This window comes from Neoarius graeffei, chromosome 27 (genome assembly GCF_027579695.1).
Source record: "Neoarius graeffei isolate fNeoGra1 chromosome 27, fNeoGra1.pri, whole genome shotgun sequence".
Taxonomy (NCBI): domain Eukaryota; kingdom Metazoa; phylum Chordata; class Actinopteri; order Siluriformes; family Ariidae; genus Neoarius; species Neoarius graeffei.
The window spans coordinates 38,816,263-38,842,931 of NC_083595.1; the positions used below are offsets into that span (position 1 = coordinate 38,816,263).

The following is a 26,669-nucleotide window of genomic DNA, read 5'->3' on the forward strand; positions in this document are numbered from 1 at the left end:
AATAAAAATGTTCTGTTTCTCAAAATCCAGTGAATGTGGATAGAACGAAAGGTATTCCACAGCTCATATACAACTCGATTTCTCTTCATTGTTACTACATTGCTTTGTCAATTCGTCTGAAAAACCACCTGATGCGAGCATATAAACCTTTTTGCGATATTTGATGTTTGCCCCCCCCCTCTTTTTTTTTTTTTTCCAAAACTCACGTGTTTGTTACTACTTTTTTTTTTTTTTTTTTTTTTTTTTTTTTTTAAGTTTGCACTTTCAACTTGTGCCTTAAGCAGGTTAATGGAAACCCGCTTAATGATTCGCACAGTCGTTTTAACCAAATAATTCCCAAATTCCATTTTCTCATTCCGTAGATCAACTCAACTCAACTGAATTTTTCTGGTATTGCGCAAGGTAAAAAAATTGCGCAAAATGTGACCGATATTTGACCAAAGTTTAATATAAAATAGGAGAATTACATTGATCTCGCTCCTGAATTTACCCGTGATATGCACTTTAAGTAAACATATGAACAAATAAGCATGACAACAGATTAGATGGTGCGGTCATCCAAAAAAAAAAAAATTATTTTCTTTACATTTATCCCAATGTCACCAGTTCCTGAAGGAATTCGAATCAACCCTTCGTATTCCCGTTTTGTATTATTTTTGTTTGTACCTGTAATATTTTCTCATGAACTTACCGTAGTTGGTTGTATTTCTCGGGGTGAAAACAAGCGAGTCATTTAAACCACAGTGACCAAGACCAGAATCAAGCAGATACTGAAGATGAATGAATGTTGTCAATGCGTCATACAAGCAACCTGTCCAGTACGTGCCACTGTTAATGAACATGGCCTTTTTTTTTTTTTTTAGATATTTTTTGGGCTTTTTTCACCTTTATTGGATAGGACAGTGTAGAGACAGGAAATGAGCGGGAGAGAGAGACGGGGAGGGATCGGGAAATGACCTCGGGTCGGAATCGAACCCAGGTCCCCGGATTTATGGTATGGCGCCTTATCCACCTGAGCCACGATGCCCCCAGGCCTTTCTTTGTCTTGCAAGTTTCATATCTGACCACCTGCTCCTACCAGCGTTAAAGTAACCGCCTCAACCACACTTAGAGTCCTGAGCGTTTTTGGTAGACCCTGACGCACACCTCGAATGCAATACCAAGGATTCTATACTGAACCTTTGGAGGCTATTGAACCACTTCTTTTCAAAATCCATTCATCCTTTTCAGATCCATATAATGGCTTTTCCTGTTCCGTAAGGACAGGCTTCTGAATTAATGTGTTTCCACTGAAGGGGATTTACATACAGCCATAGCACGAGGTACATATTGATAAATTGGGCCCAACCCACCATGTGTTCTACCCACACGTTAACACTGACAGGATAATGCTTGCACTTTCGAACAGTGCTTTGCACATGTGATCAACGCATTTAACACACCAGCTGTCTCTACAAATAAATGTGTGGTTTGATCATGCAGACTGTTTCCAAGTTTTGTTTTGTTTTTTCTCTACTTTTTTGTTTATGTTCCGTCTCTGCATGAGTCATATGATTTGTCACATGACATATTGTTGCCATGCAGACTTTAACTCATGCACTTGTTTGTTTGGTTTTTTTTCCTCCGATCATTCTTCTCATTCTGGTGTGTGAGTGAGAGAGAGACAGACAGACGGAGAGAGCGAGTCATAGCCATACATTTCCATTGTCCTGTGTGTTTCCATCGTGTCTATATTATTCCAACTATGACCTTACTGGCCCTACTGCAGTGTGCAACATGGATTTGACTGATAAACGTGAAAACTGCAAATGTCTCTGCTTTTATTCTTAAACCGATGTTTGTCTGAAATGCAATATTCTATTAAAAAAAAACACGGAAGTGAAGCGTGCATGTATGTGCACATGGTGTGATATTTGCATTGTGTACACTTTCAGCTTTAGCTTGCTATGAATGGATTTTGTCTTTAGCCATGCCTAATAATGATTGATCTGATCTTTGAATAGTGTGTACATACAGATAACATGAATATCATCACTGAATATCATGGCAATATTGGGCTTTCAGTGATTTTATATTTTTTTTTCTTTGAACTGTTCTTTTTCTGGAGAAGAATGAGTGTACAATATGCATCTTTTAATAGGAAAAAAACCCCGAATTAGAAATGGAAAAAGAACAAGCTTTAATTTATTTTGGGTGTTCTGAAATCAACACCGGGTCAAAATTATGCATACAGGGTCAAAAACGTATATACACTCACCTTAGATTATTAATTCAGTGGTGCTGAAAGTTTCAAAATGTCTCTGAACTTGCCAAGGCGTTTTAACTTCCTGTTGGTGATCGTAACTGATGACGGCTGGTAGTTTCTCTGCGCCGACATAAAGGTTCGTTTGACAGCAGTCATTGGATTGGTCAGCACAGTATAATGGGAAAGTCCAAGGAGCTCAGTGCAGATCTGAGAATGAGGATTATAGCGTTATACAACTCAGGAGCGTCTCTTGGAGCCATTTCTAAACAACTGCAGATTCCAAGATCATCTGTTCATACCACCGTATGCATTAGGAGGTGTAGCCGATTTACTTAACCACTTTACTGGAATAAGATTCAAACTGTCACCCACAGTTGAGAGGAAATTGGTTTGGATGGTCAAGAACCAACAAGCCACAGGCCTGGCATGAATTGGAAGCTGCTGGAACACCAGAGTTCCTCTCGACAGTCAAGAGAGTTTTATATCGCCATGAACTGAGAGGCTGATGCCCAAGAATGAAGCCCCTGTTCTAAAATCAATGCCTTCAAGCTCGACTAAAGTTTGCAGCTGACCACGTGGACAAAGAGAGAACCTTATGGTCAGATGAGGCAAAGATTGAGTTGCTTGGCCACCATGGCCATAGGTACAGAGGATCACTGTACTAACTGTTAAGCATGGTGATGGTAGCATCATGGTCTGGGTCTGTTTTGCTTCCAGTGGAACTGGTGCCTTGCACAAAGTGGATGGAATCATGAAGGATAAGGTCTACCTCCGTATTCTCCAGCATAACCTCAGACTATCAGAAACTTGGACACAATTGGGTGGTCCAACAGGACAGTGACCCCAAGTGCACATCAAATCTAATTGTGGAATGAATGAATAAAGCAGGCTAATATTAAGCTTAAATCCCAACCTCAACCCGATCAAAGATATGTGGACTGTGCTTAAAAGTCAGGCCAGTGCCAGGAAACGCACACACTTGCTGCTAATGCCGCATAACAGAGTGGTCAAATATCCAACCAGAATTCTGCCAGAAGCTTGTTGATGGCTGCCAGAAGCTTCTTGTCAAGGTGAAACTTGCTAGGGAACATTTATCCAAGTATTAGATGCGCTGTATGTATAATTTTGACCCTATGTTGTTTTCAGTAAACCCAAAATAAATTATAATTTGTGCACCATATTCTTTTCTATCGAAGATGTATGTTGCACAATCATTCTGCCACAGGAAAAAAAAAAACCCAGTTCAAAGGAATCAGTGAAAGCCTAATATTGTCATAACGTTCATGTCCATGATGACTTTCATGTCTGTGTATTTAAATATCTGACCGCACCTGTATGTACGTCTGTGCGCTTGATCAATATGTGGTGGTGATTGGAACTATGTTTTTCTCAGGCTCCCGTGCTCCTCGAGCACTGGTGGATCAAAAGTCCTCGGTGATTAAGCACAGTCCCACTGTAAAGAGAGAGCCACCTTCGCCCCAAGGCCGAGCCAACAACACCAGGTAACGTGCTCTTACACGTGACGCGCCAGGCCATCTCTAACCCCGTGTTCTATCCTAAACACCACACGAATGGCTTGATGGTTTTACAACAACCTTAATCTTAAAGGCTGTCCAAGAAAGCAAGGATTTGACATGATGATCAGCCTTAAACAATGACACCATTGTGTGTGTGTGTGTGTGTGTGTGTGTGCAGTGAAAATCAGCATTTCCTCAAGGATGTGGTACTGAGCGTGTTGGATGGCCAGGGTGTCGGTTGGCTCAACATGAAGAAGGTGCGCCGTCTGTTGGAAAACGAGCAGCTGCGTGTCTTCATGCTTAGCAAGCTCAACCGTGCCATCCAGTCAGAAGAGGACGCTCGGCAAGAAGTCATCAGAGATGTGGTGAGTCACCTAATCAGGGAGGGAGACTTATGTGAGACAGTTAAATGAGAGAAAAGGAAGGCATTCTGAATGTGTACAGTGTTAAAGTGCCAGTCCACCATTGGATGTATTTTTTTGGCATAAAATGCAATATATTTTATGACAACATGACTAGACAGAGAAATCTTTTAGCTTCAAAATGATATATCAAACATAATTTTTTGACAATGACAAGTATATTAATTTTGCGACCAAAGTCACCTACCCTTTTAATTTCCGCGCGGTAGTGAAACGTGATGTCATCAGCAGGTTCCCCTTCTTGTGTACGACGTGGCACAGATTATCAGCAATGGCGGATAGAACACGATTGTCAGCTTCGGAAAAGAAGCGAAGGAAAATAGCAAGTGACGCCCAAAGGAGACGGTCGATGGTGAATATCGGCACAGCAATCGACAAGTGGAAATCGCGTTCTATCCGCCATTGCTGATAATCTGTGCCACGTCACACGTGACGTGGTACACAAGAAGGGGAGCCTGCCGATGACATCACGTTTCACTACCGCGTGGAAATTAAAAGGGTAGGTGACTTTGGTCGCAAAATTAATATACTTGTCGTTGTCAAAAAATTGTTTGATATATCATTTTGAAGCTAAAAGATTTCTCTGTCTAGTCATGTTGTCATAAAATATATTGTATTTTATGCCAAAGAATACATCCAATGGTGGAATGGCACTTTAAGATGCAGGAGTGCAGTAAATCTTTCCACCTATTCTTTATACAGCTAAGTGTGTGTGTGAGAGAGAGGGAGACACGCACACGAGTATTTTACTCGGAAATATGACACTTGTATTTTTCATATGAACTACATCAGGGCATTGAGTAACACATTTTCCGATGAATTTTTTATATAAATGTGGGTATTTTTGTTTGTGAATGTGTCTGTCATAAAAAGAAAATCGCACAGCTTGAAGATAGGATCTTTTATCTTTTCGTGTTGGAAAACCACTCGAAGATGAACTTCATATCTTTGCACCACCATGTAATATCCTGTGTGTATGTACACGACATTGAGTGGAATAACTGTTTTGTTCTATCCACATTCACTGGATTTTGAGAAACGGAGCATTGTTTATTTTTTTGCAAATTTGATCAATAAAAACTTGATACAAAACGTCCGAAAAATCTTTTCCGCTTAGAATGTAAACAAACCAGTGAAATGACGAGAGCAATTTGTGTAAAAAAAAAAATGCTATAATGATAATTATTGAATTTTTAAAGATATGTTCTTACCATCAAATACTTTCATTTCATATTTTGTTGCTTTTTTTTTTTTTTTTTTTTTTGGGGGGGTTTTCTTCTTCTTTAGGGTTTTTGTTGGTTGTCAAACCAACCTAAAGGTGCATTACGGCCACTGACCGGTGTGGAACAGGAGATAAGTGAGATATTTGGGTGGAGGAAAGAAAGGGGGGGAAAAAAACTATATTCTTTTAGCTGTTGCGGTTTCTTTTAAATACTTAACAATTTTTAGGGTTTTGTTTTCGAATAGTTTTGATTTTGTCCCCGGTTGATTCAGCAACGCGCTCTGCTATTTTGTTTTTCCTCTAGTCACAGTATATGAGCTGATAGCCTAGTAGTAGAGAAGCCAATCAGAGCATGCAATTGCTCATATCCAGTGAACGTGGCTAGAATAAAATATTTTATGTCTGTTTTTATAGGAGATTAACAGAAAGGTGTATAAAGGCATGTTGGACCTGCTGAAATGCACGGTTTCCAGTCTGGAGCACTCCTACACTAATGCAGGCTTGGGTGGCATGGCCAGTGTTTTCAGCCTGTTAGAAATTGCACGAACTCACTACCAAACCAAAGGTAACGTGCAAAAAGCATTGTAAACTTTTTTGAGTTTGAACAACTTTTGCTGTAGAAAATATTTCATCAGAATTGATGAGTGGTTGTGTTCCTTAGGTTTAATAAATGTAGGTATCCCCAAATAAATGTTTTGTATAGTATCTTAGCCTTAAAGGAACAGTCCACCGTACTTCCATAATGAAATATGCTCTTATCTGAATTGAGACGAGCTGCTCCGTACCTCTCCGAGCTTTGCGCGACCTCCCAGTCAGTCAGACGCAGTCAGACGCGCTGTCACTCCTGTTAGCAATGTAGCTAGGCTCAGTATGGCCAATGGTATTTTTTGGGGCTGTAGTTAGATGCGACCAAACTCTTCCGCGTTTTTCCTGTTTACATAGGTTTATATGACCAGTGATATGAAACAAGTTCAGTTACACAAATTGAAACGTAGCGATTTTCTATGCTATGGAAAGTCCGCACTATAATGACAGGCGTACTAACACCTTCTGCGCGCTTCGGCAGCGCATTGATATCTGAGCTCCGTATCAATGCGCTGCCGAAGCGCGCAGAAGGTGTTAGTGCGCCTGTCATTATAGTGCGCACTTTCCATAGCATAGAAAATCGCCACGTTTCAATTTGTGTAACTGAACTTGTTTCATATCACTGGTCATATAAACCTATGTAAACAGGAAAAACGCGGAAGAGTTTGGTCGCATCCAACTACAGCCCCAAAAAATACCATTGGCCATACTGAGCCTAGCTACATTGCTAACAGGAGTGACAGCGCGTCTGACTGACTGGGAGGTCGCGCAAAGCTCGGAGAGGTACGGAGCAGCTCGTCTCAATTCAGATAAGAGCATATTTCATTATGGAAGTACGGTGGACTGTTCCTTTAAGAATTTGAATTTAAAAAAAAAAATAAAAAATCAGGGTCATCATGCTAATCCTGAAATTTCAGTGGGGCTTTTCCCTCATCAACTGAGCTTGGTTCCTTCCTGCTGGTTTCACTGTTCTTTTGTGCAATCTTTTAACTGCTCCTCTTTTACAGCCGTTAATCAAGTCCGTCTCTTTTAAATCCACCACTTGTCTCTTGTCTTCTTTCCTCCCTCTGATCGTTGTTCCTTGTCGATGTTTTTGTATGTATGTCATTTCCATTGACGCCTCCTTATGGCACAGAGCCAGAGAAGCGAAAGCGGAGTCCCACGGATGGGGGGAGCAGTCCGGGCAGTAAGGAGAGCCCGTCTGTCCGCGTTGAGAGTGCCAGAGCGGCAGGCGTGCTCCTGATGCCCAGAATTCAGCTGCCACCCCCTCCCTCTGGGAAAGGAGCACGCCAGTTTGACACCCGGAGTCTGAACGAAGAGAATTTTATTGCTTCTATTGGTGTGTAATCCTCGGCCCCTTGCATGCGCCTCCCTGCTTGTTAGACCACCTGACCTAAAGGGACAATGTCCGTCTTTTGTCTGGGCCTTAAGTCAAATCCTCTATTCCACTAAATGTCTGCACCAAGATTTTGTCAAGCATGGAAAAGTTAATACTGCGCCGATTTCAGGAAATCATTCCGAATTTTTGGAGTGCATTCTCAATCATCAAACCTGTTCTAAAATCACTGGCTGGTGTAGACTTATTACTGGATTATTGGAAGGATCAGTGGCCAGCGTGTATGATGAACTCCTTACCGGAATGTTAAGAATGTGTTGGTTTATAGACTCCCTGTTTGCCAGATTCTCCCTGAACCCACTGGTTGCATGTTAGACTAAGTTTCCTTTAAGCCACAAACCTGCCGCTGTGTGTCATGGAAAGCTAGGACTCTGGCAGTCCTGGGCTGTACCACTGCTCTCTGTGAAAAAGGCCCCCTCTGTCTCACCTTCCCAGCATGAACTATAGAACACTCCTCCCCTGTAAACAGCCTCAGGATTCGCATTGGCTCAGAGCTGTTTAGGCTCCGTTTGAGGCCACAGTTGGGTGTTCACGTCCAGATCTGTGTACAGGGGAACATTTCCTTACTCCCTGACCTTTCCTTGTTTTGTCCTTTGGTAAAGATGCACCTTCAATTCTACAGAATGTCTTTGAGATTGCACTTCCTGCTTCTGCAGCATCCCATTCCACCCAGCAGCTGCAAGGCTGGCCTCTCATCCCCATCCCACGCCTTTCGCTCTGCCCGGGCCTCCACCTTGAACCTAGAAAGCCACAGCCTGCCGAAGTCGACTTTGTATGTGCGCATCTCAAATAAATAAATATGGAGATTTTCCTTATGATCGCAGAGGTCTGAGTGTCTTTCCAGGATCAGGGTTGTAGAGCTCAGGATGCTTTGTAATGTCACCTCACTGGCTATGATTGGACCGTTTACGTAACAGCATTTACTCCTACTAGCTTACAGTTGAGTATAGCCATGTGTGAACATTACAAACCTTCCTCATTTTGGAAAGTGGCATTTGCATTGTTGAGGGTTATTTACATATCATATATTTATTCTTTTTTTTGTTTTGTTTTCAATTTAAAAAAATGCTCATCCTCCAGTCCTCCATATCTGACAATTCAATCAGCTCTCTGACTCTCTCTGTGTCTTTCTTTCCTTGCTTGCAATGCATCTTGGGTAGAATTGTGGAGCAAGCACCAGGATAACAGAAAGCAAAAAGCTATGGAAAAAGAACAGAGTAAGATCACTTCCCTAAGCACCCAGTTAGACTTTCCCGACCTGCAAACTATCAATTAAATCCTGTTTTACGGTGAGAGAACCCTCGCCTGTCCCCATTATTACTCTACTTAAGAAAGACATTCCACTGACACATGGCCCAAAATGAAAATGGCTTGAATGCTGTACACCCTCAAATATTTTATTTTTTTTTTTTAACACCACTTTGGTTTAATGTTGTGTTTGACGTTTTCTTGAGATTAACTGATTTCTGATATAAAATTTGCTTGTGCAAGTTTGTAAAAGGTACAGCTTCTTGAGTAGTAGGGTGCATCAGTTGCCCCCTAAAAATGAAAAGTTCCTCCGAGCATGATGCATTTTTGTTTTTATGTTCCTTTTGGTAAGAAAGCACACTGGGTGAAATATTTTGACAAAATTCAAAGTTTAATGGTGGCACCAGGAGCTCAAAGTTATGGAAAAAGCTGCTATTTTGTGACACTTATGACAAAATTTCGATCACTTTTCATGAAACATTATGGCACCTTATAGAGTATACCAGACCTGGGCATTTTATGGCCCGCGGGCCGCATCTGGCCCTTTGGTTCATTCTGACCGGCCCGCGTAAGGTTAATGAGAAATTACAAAATAAACATTTTCTAATTTTACCTCATGCATGGACTGAATGTGCATTTGCTTTTATTTTGAAGTTGTGTTCAACAAAAACGCAATGCGCGCGACATGAAATCCCACGAAACCTAATCGCGCGATAACTACTTCCGTAATTTGTCCAGACCAACCACAAACTTGTACGTCATCCTTCAAACGGTCCAGCCAATCACATCGTGTGACGTCACTAGCAGGCGCCGGAGCCGATCTCCGGCGAAAAGCACCAAATGAGGTGATTAAACTACAAATGTGGGCATCATTATTATAATATGATGCATCTTGCTTGATATTTGGAGTAGAAAGACAATATTGTGATGTCTTTATTGTGTTTTGGGGTGAATGTGACTGGAAAAAAAAAATGGTACAAACGTTCACATTTTGTTAACCATTGTTTTGGGAAATTTGATTGAATAAATGACTTTTTGTAAGGCAACCTCTTTTCTTCCATACTCTTACCAGTCTTAGCAGCTTGTAAAAACAATGTTATTTACTGCTTTATATAAAGAAATACAATTAACATTATGCAGAATTTAGTTCAGCCTTTTGGTCCGGCCCTCCACAAAATTCTGTTTCTCATGTGGCCCCATGGGAAAAAAAAATTGCCCACCCCTGGAGTATACCAAATATCTTAGATACACATTTTTAGTACATATTCTAAATATATTATCAAGCACACAGTTTGAGTTTTAGCTGTTCATTGAATCATTGTTCAACTACTTTTAAACAATACATGTATTATGAATCACATTAATGCTTCTCAATCCCTTGCAAAGGTTCTTAAAGGAACAGTCCACCATACTTCCATAATGAAATATGCTCTTACCTGAATTGAGACGAGCTGCTCCGTACCTCTCTGAGCTTTGCGCGACCTCCCAGTCAGTCAGACGCGCTGTCACTCCTGTTAGCAATGTAGCTAGGCTCAGTATGGCCAATGGTATTTTTCGGGGCTGTAGTTAGATGCGACCAAACTCTTCCGCGTTTTTCCTGTTTACATAGGTTTATATGACCAGTGATATGAAACAAGTTCAGTTACACAAATTGAAACGTAGCGATTTTCTATGCTATGGAAAGTCCGCACTATAATGACAGGCGTACTAACACCTTCTGCGCGCTTCGGCAGCGCATTGATACGGAGCTCAGATATCAATGCGCTGTCGACGTGCGCAGAAGGTGTTAGTACGCCTGTCATTATAGTGCGGACTTTCCATAGCATAGAAAATCGCTACGTTTCAATTTGTGTAACTGAACTTGTTTCATATCACTGGTCATATAAACCTATGTAAACAGGAAAAACGCGGAAGAGTTTGGTCGCATCTAACTACAGCCCCGAAAAATACCATTGGCCATACTGAGCCTAGCTACATTGCTAACAGGAGTGACAGCGCGTCTGACTGACTGGGAGGTCGCGCAAAGCTCGGAGAGGTACGGAGCAGCTCGTCTCAATTCAGGTAAGAGCATATTTCATTATGGAAGTACGGTGGACTGTTCCTTTAACATGATCTCTGGGTCACAAGAAATCAATAAATGGAGTCCAACATTGTGATTCAAACCTTATGCAAAAACATAAAATAAGTAGGGCTGTCAAACAATTAAAATTTTTAATCACGATTAATCTCATAAAATTATGTAGTTAATCGTGATTAATCGCAAAAAAACCTTTAAACATCTGTTTAAATTGTACTCAAATACATTTCTACATCAGAGCAAACATTTGAATATATGCTCTGATGCTCCATGTCAATTATAAGGCTCATCTTTTCTATGATAGACAATATACAGTTGTGCTCATAAGTTTACATACCCTGGCAGAATTTTTGCTTTCTTGGCCTTTTTTCAGAGAATATGAATGATAACACAAACTTTTTTCCCCACTCATGGTTAGTGTTTGGGTGAAGCCATTTATTGATAAACAACTGTGTTTTCTATTTTTAAATCATAATGACAACAAAAAACATCCAAATGACCCTGATCAAAAGTTTACATACCCCAGTTCTTAATACCGTCTATTGCCCCCTCTAACATCAATGACAGCCTGAAGTCTTTTGTGGTAGTTGTGGATGAGACTGTTTATTTTCTCAGATGGTAAAGCTGCCCATTCTTCTTGGCAAAAAGCCTCCAGTTCCTGTAAATTCCTGGGCTGTCTTGCATGAACTGTGCGCTTAAGCTCTCCCCAGAGTGGCTCAATGATCTTGAGGTCAGGAGACTGAGATGGCCACTCCAGAACCTTTACTTTGTTCTGCTGTAGCCAATGACAGGTCGACTTCGCCTTGTGTTTTGGATCGTTGTCATGTTGGAACATCCAAGTACGTCCCATACGCAGCTTCCGGGCTGATGAGTGCAAATTTGCCTCCAGTATTTGCTGATAACGTGCTGCATTCATCTTTCCTTCAACTTTGACCAAGTTTCCTGTACCTTTGTAGCTCACACATCCCCAAAACATCAGCGATCCACCTCCGTGCTTTACAGTAGGAATGGTGTTCCTTTCATCATAGGCCTTGTTGACACCTCTCCAAATGTAACGTTTATGGTTGTGGCCAAAAAGTTCAATTTTGGTCTCATCACTCCAAATTACCTTGTTCCAGAAGTTTTGAGGCTCGTCTCTGTGCTGTTTGGCGTATTGTAGGCGAGATACTTTGTGGCATTTGCTTGGTTTTAACAGAGCCCCTGATTTTCCATTTGTTAATCACAGTTTGAACACTGCTGACTGGCATTATTAGTTTCTTGGATATCTTTTTGTATCCCTTTCCTGTTTTATACAGTTCAACTACCTTTTCCTGTAGATCCGTTGACAATTCTTTTGCTTTCCCCATGACTCAGAATCCAGAAACGTCAGTGGCTGGATGACAGATGCAAAAGTCTGTCTGGATCCCAGAAACTCACTCAGCTTTTATGCGCACACACTGATTACAAGTAAACAGATCACAGGTGAGGATGTTAGTAGCCATTCAAACCCATTTGTGGTCAACTTCTGTGCATGTTATCAGGCCAAAATCACCAGGGTATGTGAACTTTTGATCAGGGTCATTTGGGTAGTTTCTGTTGTCGTTATGATTTAAAAAGAGAAAACACAGTCGTTTGACAATAAATGGTTTCACCCAACCACTAAGCATGAGTGGAAAAGATGTTTTGTGTTATCATTCATATTCTCTGAAAAACGGTCAAAGAATCATAGATTCTGCCAGGGTATGTAAACTTATGAGCACAACTGTATAGGCCTAACGCACAAATATTTGGCATTCGGGTTTTGATATTAGATCTAGGCATGCAGCATATTCTTTCCAATGTAGCCTATCGGACATCTGTTGGGCATAGGCTATGTACAAAATACGATTTGGAGAAATAAGAGTATATATTTTTTTCTCAACTGTAATGGCTGCAAGCTACACTTCGAAGAGCAAAGAGGAAGTAGTTTGACTCCTGCAAATTCATTCAAGTGAAGCAGTAGGCTATTTGGAAATCGCTAGGCTACCTACAATCTACAGGTGGAGATAAGATAAGGGAGTGTGCGCATTCCCGATCGTAGCCCATCAGATATCAACACATTTCACCCGGTAAAGTGAAAGTAAACGGAACTTGCATCGCATATGCAGACTACAGTTTAACTGACCATGTTGAAGGTTTATTTGACAAGTTGTAGAGCTGCGTTTTACCACAAAGTTAATGTTATAACTAGCTTTATTTTGCATGCTAGTCACCCGCGAAAATCTGCATTGTTCCTTACCAAGATGAGCCCAATTCACTCAAATAATTAGTTTTCTTTTGTTTCAGACATGTAAAAGTTTTTACCTTTACCTGACATGTTTCGACGGTGTAACTTCCGTCTTCATCAGAGGGTCACCCGGATGTTGATGTGTGACGTGCCTTTATAATCAGCTGTCAATATTGACAGGTCGGTCACACCTCCCGCGGTCAGTGTTGCCCCTTCAGGACGGCACTCCAGGTGTGGGAGAGCATGTATGCCCCCTCATCCCTGTTTATTGTTCTTGGGCTACGCTTTCTGATTTCTATTGACTCCTTAATCCAACGGTGGTATCTGTTGTTCTCTTGCTGTATGATCTGAGCATTGTCCCAATCCATTATATGATTTTCCCTTCTGCAGTGGTCCGTTATTGCTGATTTTCAGGTTCTCTTGCATAGCTTTTTCTTTTATTGCTCTTGTTTGTCTCCGTTCTGTTTCTTTTTCACATTCCTTTTCATGTTCCTTTTTTCGTATGCTAAAACTCCTTCCTGTCTCCCCAATGTAGGTTTTATTGCATGACAGGCATGGTATTTCATATATGATATTACATTTATTGTGTTGGTCGATTTTGTCCTTAAGGTGAACTAGTAGCTGTCGTAGTTTGGTGTGTGGTTTCACGGGTGTTTGTATGTTGTTTTTTTTTCATGGCTCTTTGGATTTGTTCTGTAACTCCTCTGACATACGGTAGAGTCACTACTGCTTTACTTTCCTGTTTTTGGGTTGTCTGTTTTCGTCTGTGTCTTTTCTTTTGTTTTCACTTGTTGTGCGCCTTTGTGTATGGCCCATGGTGGATATTGACGTGATCAGAGCTTGCCGTATGTGTTGTTGTTCTGTTGCGCGTTCTATGGGATCGGTTATGATTGACGATTGTTAGGGAGGTCACACCTCCGTAATATCAGCTGATTATAAAGGCACGTCACACATCAACATCCGGGTGACCCTCTGATGAAGATGGAAGTTACACCGTCGAAACATGTCAGGTAAAGGTAAAAACTTGTACATGTCTGAAACAAAAGAAAACTAATTATTTGATTTAAGAAGAAGACATAATGAACGTAATATATTTATCCCAATTCACTGTTGTTTAAATACCCTGCCATAACGCCGTCATTTATTTATTTATTTTTTTAATCGCGATCAAATTAAATTGCGTTAGCGCACTAATAACGCATTAACTTCGACAGCCCTAAAAATAAGCGTTTTTTGGCAAAAAATGAACCTCATGGTGCCACCATTAGACTTTTTTGAATATGGTCAAAAAATTGTACAGGATGTCTTTATTGGTGAAAAGGAACACCCAAACAAAAATGCATCAGATTTTATGAAAGTGAGGGCAACTGATGCACCCTATTGAGCAGTAATGGGAGGTATGACCAAAAATCATTGTTTAAAGTGATCACAGTATCGGGATGCATCACGCTAGACTGTAACGTCCCTTCAGTTTCACAATGGCTGCAGTTTATTCTTTGGTTTCTTGTTGAACAAAAAACAAAGCCAGAGTGACCTTTATATTAATGATGTCCTTCAGATTTTTTTTTTTCCTTGTTGATCATGCAGACCTTCTGCGAATTCAAGTTTGCTATATATATATAGTTCTTTTCTAAAAGGCATCTAATACCAATATGTTTTGTTAAATAAGCAACCAGTGTATTTAGGCGCAAAACCTTTGTCACACTGTGAAAAACACAAATGTACGAGACTATAAAAAGTTTTTGGAACCAGGTTGTTTTTGTTCATTCGCTATAGAGAATACGTTCATGTCTCTGATGACTTTTTCTTCTTCTTCACTGGCAGCACACCGAGTGGCACAGTGTAGTCTAGTGCTGCTCATTTGCAAAACTGAGATCATATCATATTGGCACACTAATGGCAGCCAAGCTTTATCCCCACTTCCTGTGTCTGACTGACTGACTGTTTTTGTCTGCATGTATGACTGCTTTCGTCTGTGTGAACCTGTGATAAGATAGCACTATGGTGAATAAGCTGGTCTTGTGAAAATTCTTTCCTTCATTGAAGTGATATGGCTCTGGTATGGATCGATGCTAGATTGGGTGCTTGGTAAACGACTCACTACTGTGTGTTTAGACCTGCACAGTGTCTTAAGTAGCACTGCTGGAGAAAAATGAAAGATGCATCTGGATATTAGTAATTATTAGTACAAATGTGGTCAAATGTAATGATGATAACATGGTGGAAGGTGGAGAACTTTGGCTCTTACTGATCAAACTTGCACAGATTTGAGCTCACTGGATGACCTTAGAAATGATTCTGCATCTTCATGAAGCAGTCACATGATCTGCAATTTGACACAAGTGATCTAGGCTACGTTCACACTGCAGGCTGAAGTGACTCAAATCCGATCTTTTTGCCCATATGTGACCTGTATCCGATCTTTTATTGACTATATGAACGACACAGATCCGATTTTTTCAAATCCGACCCAGGCCGTTTGGATATGTGGTGCTAATTCCGATTCCTATCCGCTCTTTTCATATGCGACTTCAGTCTGAACCGCCAGGTCGCATTCATCCGACTTACACGTCATCAACAAGCCACAAACGTCACTATTCTGCGCTGAAGTAGGCGGCGGGTCTCTCAAAAAAAGTTACAACAACATGGCGCATAATCACGGGCGCAGATAGAGGGTGGGACTCGTCCCACCCAGATTTAAATTCACCTCGTTCGGTCCCCCCCACTTATAGGGAGGAAAAAACGTCTATGCTGTCTTTCTTTGCATAAGGCAAACCTCACGGAAAAATCAAAAGACTAATTACCATTCGGTTTATTGAGGTGCACAGCAGTGTATACATAGTTGCAACAACTCACATAAAACAAAGACTGATATTCGGTTGGTTGAGCTGCGCAGACTGCACAGGTTGCGAGCTCGAGCTTGGTTGCTATAGTAACCCACAACAAGTTTGACAGGCATATCGGGGTTGGGGTTGGTTTGCTGGCAGCTTTGTCCCCCCCAGTTCAAAAAATGTATCTGCGCCCCTGCGCATGACATCAATGCGAGGGACGCTTCGGGCTGTGAAGGTTCTGAATCTTCTCAATGGAAGGACGCAGAGGTTAGGGAGCTGATTTCCATTTGGGGGGATGCAGCTATTCAAGCTAGATTGGATGGGTCATACCGCAACCGGGCGGTTTTACTTCCGTAAACACTGGCCATGCTCACTGCGTGTGACGTCGTCGTATCCTGCAATGCGCATGCGGAACACTTTTAGGTCGCTTTTCGTTCATACTGAGGATCACATACAAGTCGCATGTATTTGTTAATGTGAACGACCTCACAAAAAAATCGGATTTCACAAAAAAATCGGAATTGAGCATTAAGCCTTGCAGTGTGAACGTAGCGCTAGTCAGTCAGTTTCGCCAGCATGGAAACAGTTCCATTTATTTATTTATCAATCATAGCGGATGTAAATGACACACCCTGATATCCCTTCTTATACTTTTGACCTTGCATGAAACAGACCCTTCTGTACTTGCACACATGATGATTATTGAACTGTATATCAAGCATTTTCAGGATTCTCATCTCATCTCATTATCTCTAGCCGCTTTATCCTTCTACAGGGTCTCAGGCAAGCTGGAGCCTATCCCAGCTGACTACGGGCGAAAGGCGGGGTACACCCTGGACAAGTCGCCAGGTCATCACAGGGCTGACACATACAGTGCGTTTACATGCACATCCAAATTGAGCTACTGTCGGTAATCGAGCTAAGGGTCCCAGCAGGGGTGCCAGAGAAATCCAATCCTACATGCACACAAGTTAATCGAGCTATTGTGTGAGGTACATTGTGCACCCGAGCCACAGGTGGCGCTACACGCCCCATCGTGTTGGTACACTTCCGGTTGTCGTCATGAAGAAGAGCTATTCAAGAGTATAAACAAAGTTATCAGCAGTGTTGCCAGATACTGCTGACGTTTTCCAGCCCAAAACATGTTCAAATCCGCCAAAATGCACTTAAAACCGCCCAATCTGGCAACACTGGCAGTTCCGTGTTCACAAGTTCCGTGCTCAAGCTGTTAGGCTTGCTCTAACAGACTGTATGGCTACAAACTGTCCTGCGCAGACCACTGTTTTGTAAGACAACTTATTTTGCACAATTGTATATTTTTCTTACCGTATTTTCTGGACTATAAGCCGCTACTTTTTTCCTAGGTTTTGAACCATGCGGCTTATACAAAGGTGCGGCTATTCTGTGGATTTTTCTTCCACCGCTAGGGGCGCTCTAACCGGAAGTAGAATAAAAAATAAGATAGACGAAAAATCAATGCAAAGAAGAATTAGCAGATCTTTAGCAGATAGAACACGCACGACAAATTACTAACTGGTAATTATTTTCAAATCTAGCGAAGATGATTAAAGTGACTTGTGGTTTCAAACACAGGAGAAATGAAGGTAAATAAATACCGGTTATTTTCTCTTGGTTCTGTTCCGTTTTAATCAGCAAAGTTGCTGCCGTGTTAAAAGGCACTGTTCGGAAAGAATCTGTTCAGGTACATACATGTACATTTACAGTACAAAATCGTTGTGTACATGCAGTAAATATCTAATTTTTCAACATAGATATCTGCGGCTTATAGCCCGGTGCGGCTTGTATATCTTTTTTTTAATTTTTTTTTAAAAATAGAGCGGATGCGGCTTATATACAGGTGCGCTCTATAGTCCAGAAAATACGGTAAGTCCATTTTTTGCTTACAAAAAATATTTTTCTAAAGTCCTTTTTTTGCTTACAATTTCACTTGTGTCTTAATAAACACACAAAAAGTTCAATTGTTTTGTTTTTATTGACATTCTTCAGATGTTGGACATCTATAGTGTATACACACACACACACACACACACACACACAAATACAGTGACTTGTTTATGTACACAATTCACAGCTATGCAACAGCTGTACAGATGTATTTGGTGATACAGTAAGTGAGCTAAATTTTAACAGTGCAAACAATGCCACAAAAAGAAAAGATTCATGCCGTTGTCATGCCGACCGAGGCTGTTGTGTTTCCCACTTGTGGTCTCGTTGCTCGTCACTTCCGGCAGGGGCAGTGCTGAAGTAAGTAGCTCGAATACGTAGCTCGATAGGGTTTACATGCACTAAGTAGCTCGGCAGAAATCGCATAATCTAGGTCGTGTAGCTCGATTCCGAGAAATCAAGTTCGGTTCAATTTCAGCCGAATTAAGGTGTATACATGGCATTTTGAACTTCGATTTCAGTCGAGCAACGGCAGAAATTCGATTCTCTCTATGTGCATGTAAACACACTGATAGACACAGACAACCATTCACACTCACATTCACACCTACGGTCAATTTAGAGTCACCAGTTAACCTAACCTGCATGTCTTTGGACTGTGGAGGAAACCGGAGCACCCGGAGGAAACCCACGCGGACACGGGGAGAACATGCAAACTCCACACAGAAAGGCCCTCGTCAGCCACGGGGCTCGAACCCGGACCTTCTTGCTGTGAGGCGACAGCGCTAACCACTACACCACCGTGCCGCCCCATTTTCAGGATTTTCATCTAAAATATACAAGCACCCAGGTATTCCAGCAATAAAACTGATATTAAAAAAAAAAAAAAAAACAGATGTCTGCAATCTATGATAAGATTTGACCATGGTCAACACGATTGATTGATAAGAGCCAGTATTTTCCTTTACCCTGATAAAAGTTGTGGGAAAACTATTGCTGGGCAGCAGGGACACGTGGAAGACGGCTAATGTGCGAGGTGAATCATGATGAAGTGACGTTTGAAAGAAGACAAAACCATCAGTAACGTGACCATTTCCTTCAGATTTGTAAATTATTATGAGAAGACGACACACAAGATGATACTGTAAATGAGTTAGTTGTAAATAACGCAAAAATAAACACTTCCGAGCATCCAGTGTAGCTCCCGTTCTTAAGCTTGCTTGTAGTCATTGGACGTGTTCCAGGCTGCAGTGCAGAGAGGCAAATGAAGGATAAACTGACTTTGTGTTTCCTGCAGGGGCTGATGGTGCAAAACAGCGTCCAGAAGGGGGCGATACAGAGGAGAAGAAATCTCAGATCAGTGCAGACAGTGGCCTCAGTGTGACCTCAGGCTCTCAGGTTTGTGTCCGAGTCAGACTAGTCAACAGGCATTTGTAAATTTTAAAGAATTTGTCTTGTGAACAACGTTCACATTTGTCTGCAGAAGAGTGATACGGAGTCGTTGGCGAGCTCCGAGCCTCCAGTTTTGACGAGGAGTACCAGTCAGGACTCTGAGGCCAGCACAGTGGTAGGGCACGACCAACCCGGAGTCACTACAATTAAGAGCAGTCAGGATCAATTTCACTGTTTAAACACTTCAGATTTCTATTTCTATATTTTTGTGTGTACAAACTAAGATTTCATTAAAAATGACACTTTTGACAAGTCAGTCAGCTTTCTGACACTGATGGTTTACTGTGTCGGTTACCTTCTCTTTCTACTTGTGTAACCACAATCGTAATGCTTTTTTCCCCCCAGAGATTATATATGCCTAGATACCAGGGCTTTGAACCGGTTCAAGGAACGAAAACGAAAACCGGGAACTTTTTCTATTTCACATGGAACAGAAACGAAACCAGAAACTTTATTATTTTTTATGTTCCGGAACAGAAACGCTTATTAAAAATAATGGTAACCGGTTAATACCGGTTTTTATTTCGTTCCTCAAAGTTTCCGTAGCCTACAAATAAAAAAGTCATTCTTCTCCTGCGCAAGTTTCTGTGACCCGCTGGGGTTCACTTCCTGTGTGACGTTCGCTGACTGAATGGAGAGAGCGGGAAGGTGGACTACTATCACGTCTCCATTACTGAGCGTCTAAGCAAAGAAGAGCCTGAACGATGCAACCTCCCTATTGGCTGTTTGTAAAAATGTATCAGTTGTTGCCCTTCCCACGGGAATCATCGCGGACTTGAGAGACGAGACCTGACGAGTTAGTTCGTTGGTAGCAGAACAAAATGTCTGGACACAAATCGGGTTTTCAGAAAAGGAAAGAAAATAAACGGAGGGTCGAAAATACAAAAAAGGAGGCAGAAAATGCAAAACGAGTTTTAAGGTAGGACAAATGGTTACTTTTCTGAGGCAGCCCGCCGTGGCTGCAGGCTTTCAGTTGTGTCATTGAATGGTTACTTTTCTGAGGCAGCCCGCCGTGGCTGCCTGCAGGCTTATTTATTATAGCCCATTTAGTTAAAATAGTTGATATAAAATGTTTATAGTTATGTGATGGTTGTCCTGATTTAGACTGGTGTTTTGGGCTTTTTTTGGGGGGGGGGGTTGCACGATGTTGCACCCGGGTCCAGATTAGGGCAGAACCGGCCCTGGCTACATTTCAGGTGTAGTTTGTTTTATGTATGTATGTACTTGCATATATATGTACTTGGTCTTCCAATATGGCGCCTAACAAAATCTCGCGGCGCGGTGACATCATGCGGTAGCCCTCTATAGGGCCTGACTAGCCTTTGGTAACACACTAAACGAATTATCTTTCATTTTTGGCACTTTTTCTGTTTGTGTAGATGGGAAGACATACTGAGAATCCAAATCGCCAACATTTGAAATAATTGTTTTGAATTATTTCTTGTCTTATTTAATGAAGGTTGTAATAGAATTAGCCTACATTTGGCTTAAGCTGGATGAGACAGAGACATAACTTTATAGCCATTTGTTAAACCGCTGACAGGGAACGTAATTAACCGTTCCGGGAACGAAATTTTTTTGTTCTAACCGGTTCAGGAACGTCTATTTAATGGTGGAACCCAAAACCGGAAACGTTAAAATTCCGTTTCTGTTCGGAACGAACCAATAGGAAAAAAATTCTGGTTCAAAGCCCTGCTAGATACGGACTGTTCTTTAAATCTTTCCTTTAAATATTCATAAATGGACGCACACAGACCTCTTGACTTCTAAGTAGACTGGCTATGCTGTCTCGCTTTCCAAAGCTGCTGTCAAGTTTCTCATTAAGTCCTTGGTGTTGCGATCCGATCGTGAACTTTGTCTTCTGATCTGATCTGCAGGTGAGTAACAGCTCAGGTGAGACTCTGGGAGCTGACAGTGACCTGAGCAGCACAGCAGGAGACGGACTGAGCGGCCGTCCCTCTCCTCACCTCGCTCTGTCTCGGTCCACTCTCTCAGACAGCGAGATCGAGACCAACCCTGCCACCAGCTCTGTATTTGTGAGTGTCTGTGGTTTTAATGCCTTAACTCAGTGATTCTCAAACTGTGGTACGCATACCACTAGTGGTACGCGGGCTCCATTCTAGTGGTACGCCAAAGAATCACTTAATTAAATATAAATTTAAAAAAAAAACGTGAAATACTATCCATAATATCCGAATGGATGAAAATATCTTATCAACCGATGACAAGAAAATGAAAGGAGATACAAATTAAGTTAATAATTTTAAAAAGTTTGCAAGTGCTTCTGGGTAGCCATACATAGCATACGTACGCATTCCCGCCGGTTCCGCTGACAGACGGTTATCCGCCATTGGTAGACTAGGCTGTGATGGGAAAAGGTGGAGGTGGCTTTTCTAATTATGACGAGTACGACAAAATTACTGTCGTGGCTTAAATCCGCGAATGGGAGCGTGGATCAGGAGAGAGGGAGAACTGAAGAGGACGTGTGTGAGCCGAGCGTGGATGCTAACGACAGTGGCAAAACCAGCCCCAGAACTGCTAGCAAACGGCAGAAACCAGTGAGGAGGAAGTATGATGAAAAATACATAAAACTGGGATTCATTTGGAGCGGGACAGAGGAGCCGCCCAGGCCGCAGTGTGTTGTATGCGGGGACGTTCTGAGCAATGAGTCCATGAAACCGTTGCATCTCAAACGGCATCTTACAACCAAACACACAGCACTAAAGGACAAACCAATGGATTTTTTTTTTTACGAAACCGTGATGAACTGAAGCAGTCCAAGTCCACCATTCTGTCCTATGGTACACCCGCAGCCAAAGCACAGGAAGCTTCATATCGTGCCAGCCTCCTGATCGCCAGAGCCGGTAAGCCGCACACAATCGGGGAACTGCTGTGTTTGCCATTAGCCAAAGAGATGACACGTATCATGTGTGGAGAGAAAGCTGCCAGAGAGTTAAACTTGGTGCCGCTTTCAAATGACACCGTGTCAAGGAGAATAAACGACATGGCTGACGATGTTAAAAAGACACTGATTGAGCGCATTAAGAACAGGAGATATTTTACCATACAGCTTGATGAGACTACAGATGTTGCAGATTTGGCCAATTTATTTGATTCATTATTTAAGGACAGTGTTTTATTTTCCTATATTTAAACACAGTGTTACTGTTCAAAGAACTGTGTGTAATGCTACAGTGGCCAACAATATTAAATATACTCGTTAAATAAAACCTCCGCCTTGTTTTTAATGAATACTTAGGCCTACTACGCTACTGTATTTTAATCAAGATTCAATAGTTTATTGCCATGTCAACACAGTTGATAGGAATTTGTTTTGGCACATCCCCAACATCAAATACATATGAAAAAAAAAAATGTTGGTCATTATAGTGGTACTTGGAGAGCCAAGTATTTTCTGAGGTGGTACTTGGTGAAAAAAGTTTGAGAACCACTGCCTTAACTGATAAAAGTATTGTCGGGTCATGATACATGATCCTGATTTATTTTGTTAGATTTAAAAAAAAAAAAGCTGAAAAACTGCAGTTGTGGTTTACAGGACTGAAACCCTGGTACCGTATAAACTGGCTGTTGTGGTATTTCTCAGTGGTCCTGGAGTACTCCCATCCTGCACGTTTTGGTGTTTTACCTTCTCTAACGGCTCTAGTTCAGCCTAGTCCGTTAATTAGCTGCTAAGTTGAACTGAGGAGTCCTTTCCCTGTACCAAACTCAGTTTGAGAGTCGCTGGTCTTTTGAATATTACCAGTCATCAGCTGTTGGTCTGCCATTGTGCTGGAATGTCTAATTTTGCTCATTCAAATTGTATATAATTTATTAATCATGTGTATATAAACTTGAATCAGTATAATTTTGTTCCTCATACAGGGAAAGACCCATAAGCTGAAGCCAGGTGTGAAAGAACCTGTTGGAGGTGTGGCTAAGGGAGCTCCTGCCCCACCTCTTGAAGATCTCAGCCTGAGGATCTACCTGTGTGAGGGGCTTCTGGGTAGGTTTTTTTTTTTTTTTTTTTTTATTTAAATAAACACCCAACCCACCCACCCCACACACACACTCCACATGTTCTCTCCAGCTCTCTTTAAAAAAAATTTCCCTCACCTTTTAATTTAATCATGGCTTCCTCTGAATTGCTGTCTTTCTGTGCTATTGTAAACGGCTTTATTCTTAATTATGCCCTATTCGCACGGGATAAGTATTACCTGTGGACCTCTGGTAATTCGGAATAATTACAGAGAATGTCTGAGTTCTTAGTCCCGTGCGAATGCGCCATGTCCGTAATTTGCCAAGTAATAATTCCGCCGCGAATTACCTACTGTGTTTCAGCAAAACACAGACGTCCAGTGGTAATACAAGTCCCGTGTGAATGCGCATGTCTGTGTTTGTAATTATTAAATGCGCGCAGGGGTGATAGCGTTCCGGCGCCGCGCCGGATTTCCGGCGTACCGTGGCTGGGGGAAAAAAAAAAAATCTAGTTCGCCCATTGTCCTGTGTCATTCTGAGATGCGCAGATAGACAGTAAAGGGAATGCGGAATTCCCTTTACTGTCTATCTGCGCATCTCAGAATGAGACAGGACAATGGACGAACTAGATTTTTTTTTTTTTTTTTTTCCCCCAGCCACGGTACGCCGGAAATCCGGCGCGGCGCCGGAACGCTATCACCCCTGTAAATGCGCGTCTCTTGTACTTTTCTGGAGTGAATAATGGAGGATACGGGTGAAATTTTGACAAACAGCATTTCAGGGGCAAGTGGTAGTAGGCCTATCCCGTATTTGAACCAGATCATACATGTCAACCTTTGGTCAATCAAACCTGTATAACCAACCTCCAAAATCCGTATTTCCCTTATAAAATCCGTATAAGATGCAAATTAAAATAATTTACCTAAAATTTGAATAATTAACAATGATGTATCCCAGTTACTTTTTATTCAATATTAATAACAATAAACCTTCAAAATGAATACAAAGCTCCAGTGTTTGACAAAAACACAAAGTGTTATCAGCGTAGTTACGAAGGAAATACTTCGTTGTTTGGAGACAGGTTTCACCGAGCAGCTATTATGCGCAGAGACGGCTGAAGAATCTCCACTTTGCCCCATTCAATATGGCGGCGAGGATGACGTATGATTCTACGCAGAAGGCGGCGTCTATGTTTTATATGTCTATGACTTCCCGGTTGGTGGGATTCTCGCAATGCGGTGTGCGCATGATCAAAAATGGAACGAAGTCTCGCTACCACAAGATAACGCGCAATTTCATAAGACTCTTTACTGGCTGTCTGTGGTGTACAGTAAATGTTATGCGCTCTTTTATCATGGTGGGAATTGATTATAGCTCTAAATAAATATTGAAGTTTTTTTTTTTTTAAAGAATCTGTATAACTTTATTTGTACGCCCGTATACTACGCTTATTGAATCAAATCCGTATAAAATACGGACATTCCATATAGGTTGACATGTATGCCAGATAAGCAGAAACAGCTCCAAGAAGAAAGCACGAAGAATCTTCAACTGGATGGCTTGTGTGACGCATCCGGTCACAGTGTCTGTAAATTCAGTGAATTACAGACTTTTGCTTATCCCGTCCAAATGCGCCACACAATAACAGAGGTGCGGGGGTAATTGCGAATTACCAGAGGTCTATAGGTAATACTTATCCCGTGCGAATAGGGCATTAGTTTGACATTTTACTTGGTTTATCTGTTCAACACTAACATTGCTTTCTGTTAGGTTAGGTCTTTTATATATTCATTGCATAATCATACAGTACAGGATTATATATTAAATTAAATTAGCTTTAAAATGTAGGCTTACAGAGCTGATAAAATTTTATTTTTGTTCCTAAATTACTTAGCCATAAAAGAGAATTTACACAGCAAGCGAGATGTAGGCGTGAGCAAAACGTAAGTGAAAGTATGTGTTTGCCAATTTACACTGCCTCCGTTTCTGAAGCGTGATTTTCAAGATTCGAGAATGCTACAGCAAGCGCATGTCCTACAAAAGCTGTTTTGAGTGACTAACCTGGCATCTGTATCGTGGCATAATCACCAAGGTAACGGTGTGTAAATGGTTAAGAAATGTTCACGAGAAGCAAGATGAAAACCTGGAAAGACGTGTTGGGGATGCCTGTGCCACGGACATTTCAAGAGCAGCAAAAAAAAAAAAAAAAAGCAATAAGCATGCTCACAAGTTTGTAATATTTTATTTTACTTCATTAGCACTAATGGTAGCAGTTCCTGAGTACAGTGTTTTAATATGACAAAATAGGAGGCAGGTTTTTTTTTTTTTTTGTTTGTTTTTTTAAGTGTGGATTTCTATAATGTCTCGCTTACATGCTAAAAAAAATGGAACTGAACCGTTAAAAAAAAAATGCTCCTGTTGTGTTTTTACAGACATGATACATGCTTAAAGTGCTGCCTGTCTAAACTGCTGCATTGACGCCGATGGAATTCTATCGGTCACAAAAGACAGACGTCAGACGAACAACTGAAAAATGCCTCACAGACAGTTCTGGTGTAAATTAGCCTTAAAGTGCATATCACGGATAAATTCAGGAGCGAGATCAATGTAATTCTCCTATTTTATATTAAACGTTGGTCAAATATCTGTCACGTTTTTGGATTTTGTGCAATTTTTTTACCTTGCGCAATACCAGAAAAATTCAGTTGAAATCGAGCCATTTGAGGCGAATTGGTCCGCCTCTGAAAAAACTTGGCATTTGGATTTCCCGGCAAACATTGATTTTCGTGACGTCGCGTGCGGAACGCCTCCTTCTGAATCCTACGTCAGCGCTGGTTTGTTTATGAGAAAACGACCTGGTGGTTTTCTGCAAATTTCTTCAACGTTCTCGCGTAATTATTAAAATGGCTAACAGATGTATCGTAGGAGGGCGTAGCAACATTACATTCTTCATCCAAAGGTGAAGTAACATTGCGCTCAGGTGACAATTCCGTATTTCAATGCAAAATCGCGAGCTGCTAAACTTGGTCTACACAGGCTGTGCACTGAAACCGTGCAAGCTCGCGCAGCCTGCTGGCGCTTCCGCAGGTAACGTCACGAATCTGGCTCCAGACTCCGTTGGGATTTTTCCAGACGCGTTTTGTGATTTTATTTTTTTCTGCTGTAGACAGATGGCCTTGTGCAAAATTACCCTTCTGGATGAGCGTGTAAAGGGACATTCTTTCATATAAAAGGAAAAAAAAATGAATTTGGTCCAGGATATGCACTTTAAGACAGAGCCCAGCTTATGGAGCAATATTCTTTTTGGCACTATCTTGGCATCTCCATCTTTGTTCTCTGTATGTGTTGTATGGAGTATTGCTTGGTTGGCGCTCTGTAACACTGTGCAGATTGTTCCTAACACACTAATGCACTAACACTTCTCTGCTCTGCTGCTCTTTCTCTTTCCCACTCTTCTGTTTCTCTTAATGCGGCATAGGGAGGGATAAGAGCTCAGTGTGGGATCAGCTGGAGGACGCTGCCATGGAAACCTTCTCTCTGAGTAGGGCC

At 41.5% G+C, this 26,669-nt stretch overlaps 1 protein-coding gene across 8 annotated transcripts in view; it reads left to right on the forward strand.

Annotated features, from left to right (window-relative positions):
- The window catches only part of madd (MAP-kinase activating death domain), a 178,246-nt gene that overhangs the window by 121,426 nt on the left and 30,151 nt on the right, over positions 1 to 26,669 (forward strand). For 5 of the 8 annotated variants that reach the window (XM_060911682.1, XM_060911687.1, XM_060911684.1 and 2 more), the window contains 8 exons: positions 3,639 to 3,747; positions 3,941 to 4,127; positions 5,821 to 5,971; positions 7,127 to 7,330; positions 18,991 to 19,091; positions 19,177 to 19,260; positions 21,023 to 21,181; positions 23,028 to 23,148. In XM_060911682.1, coding sequence (XP_060767665.1) covers positions 3,639 to 3,747; positions 3,941 to 4,127; positions 5,821 to 5,971; positions 7,127 to 7,330; positions 18,991 to 19,091; positions 19,177 to 19,260; positions 21,023 to 21,181; positions 23,028 to 23,148 — 1,116 coding nt within the window. The remainder of the gene's footprint in view (positions 1 to 3,638; positions 3,748 to 3,940; positions 4,128 to 5,820; positions 5,972 to 7,126; positions 7,331 to 18,990; positions 19,092 to 19,176; positions 19,261 to 21,022; positions 21,182 to 23,027; positions 23,149 to 26,669) is intronic. The other 3 variants (XM_060911686.1, XM_060911688.1, XM_060911689.1) reach the window with 2 other exon arrangements.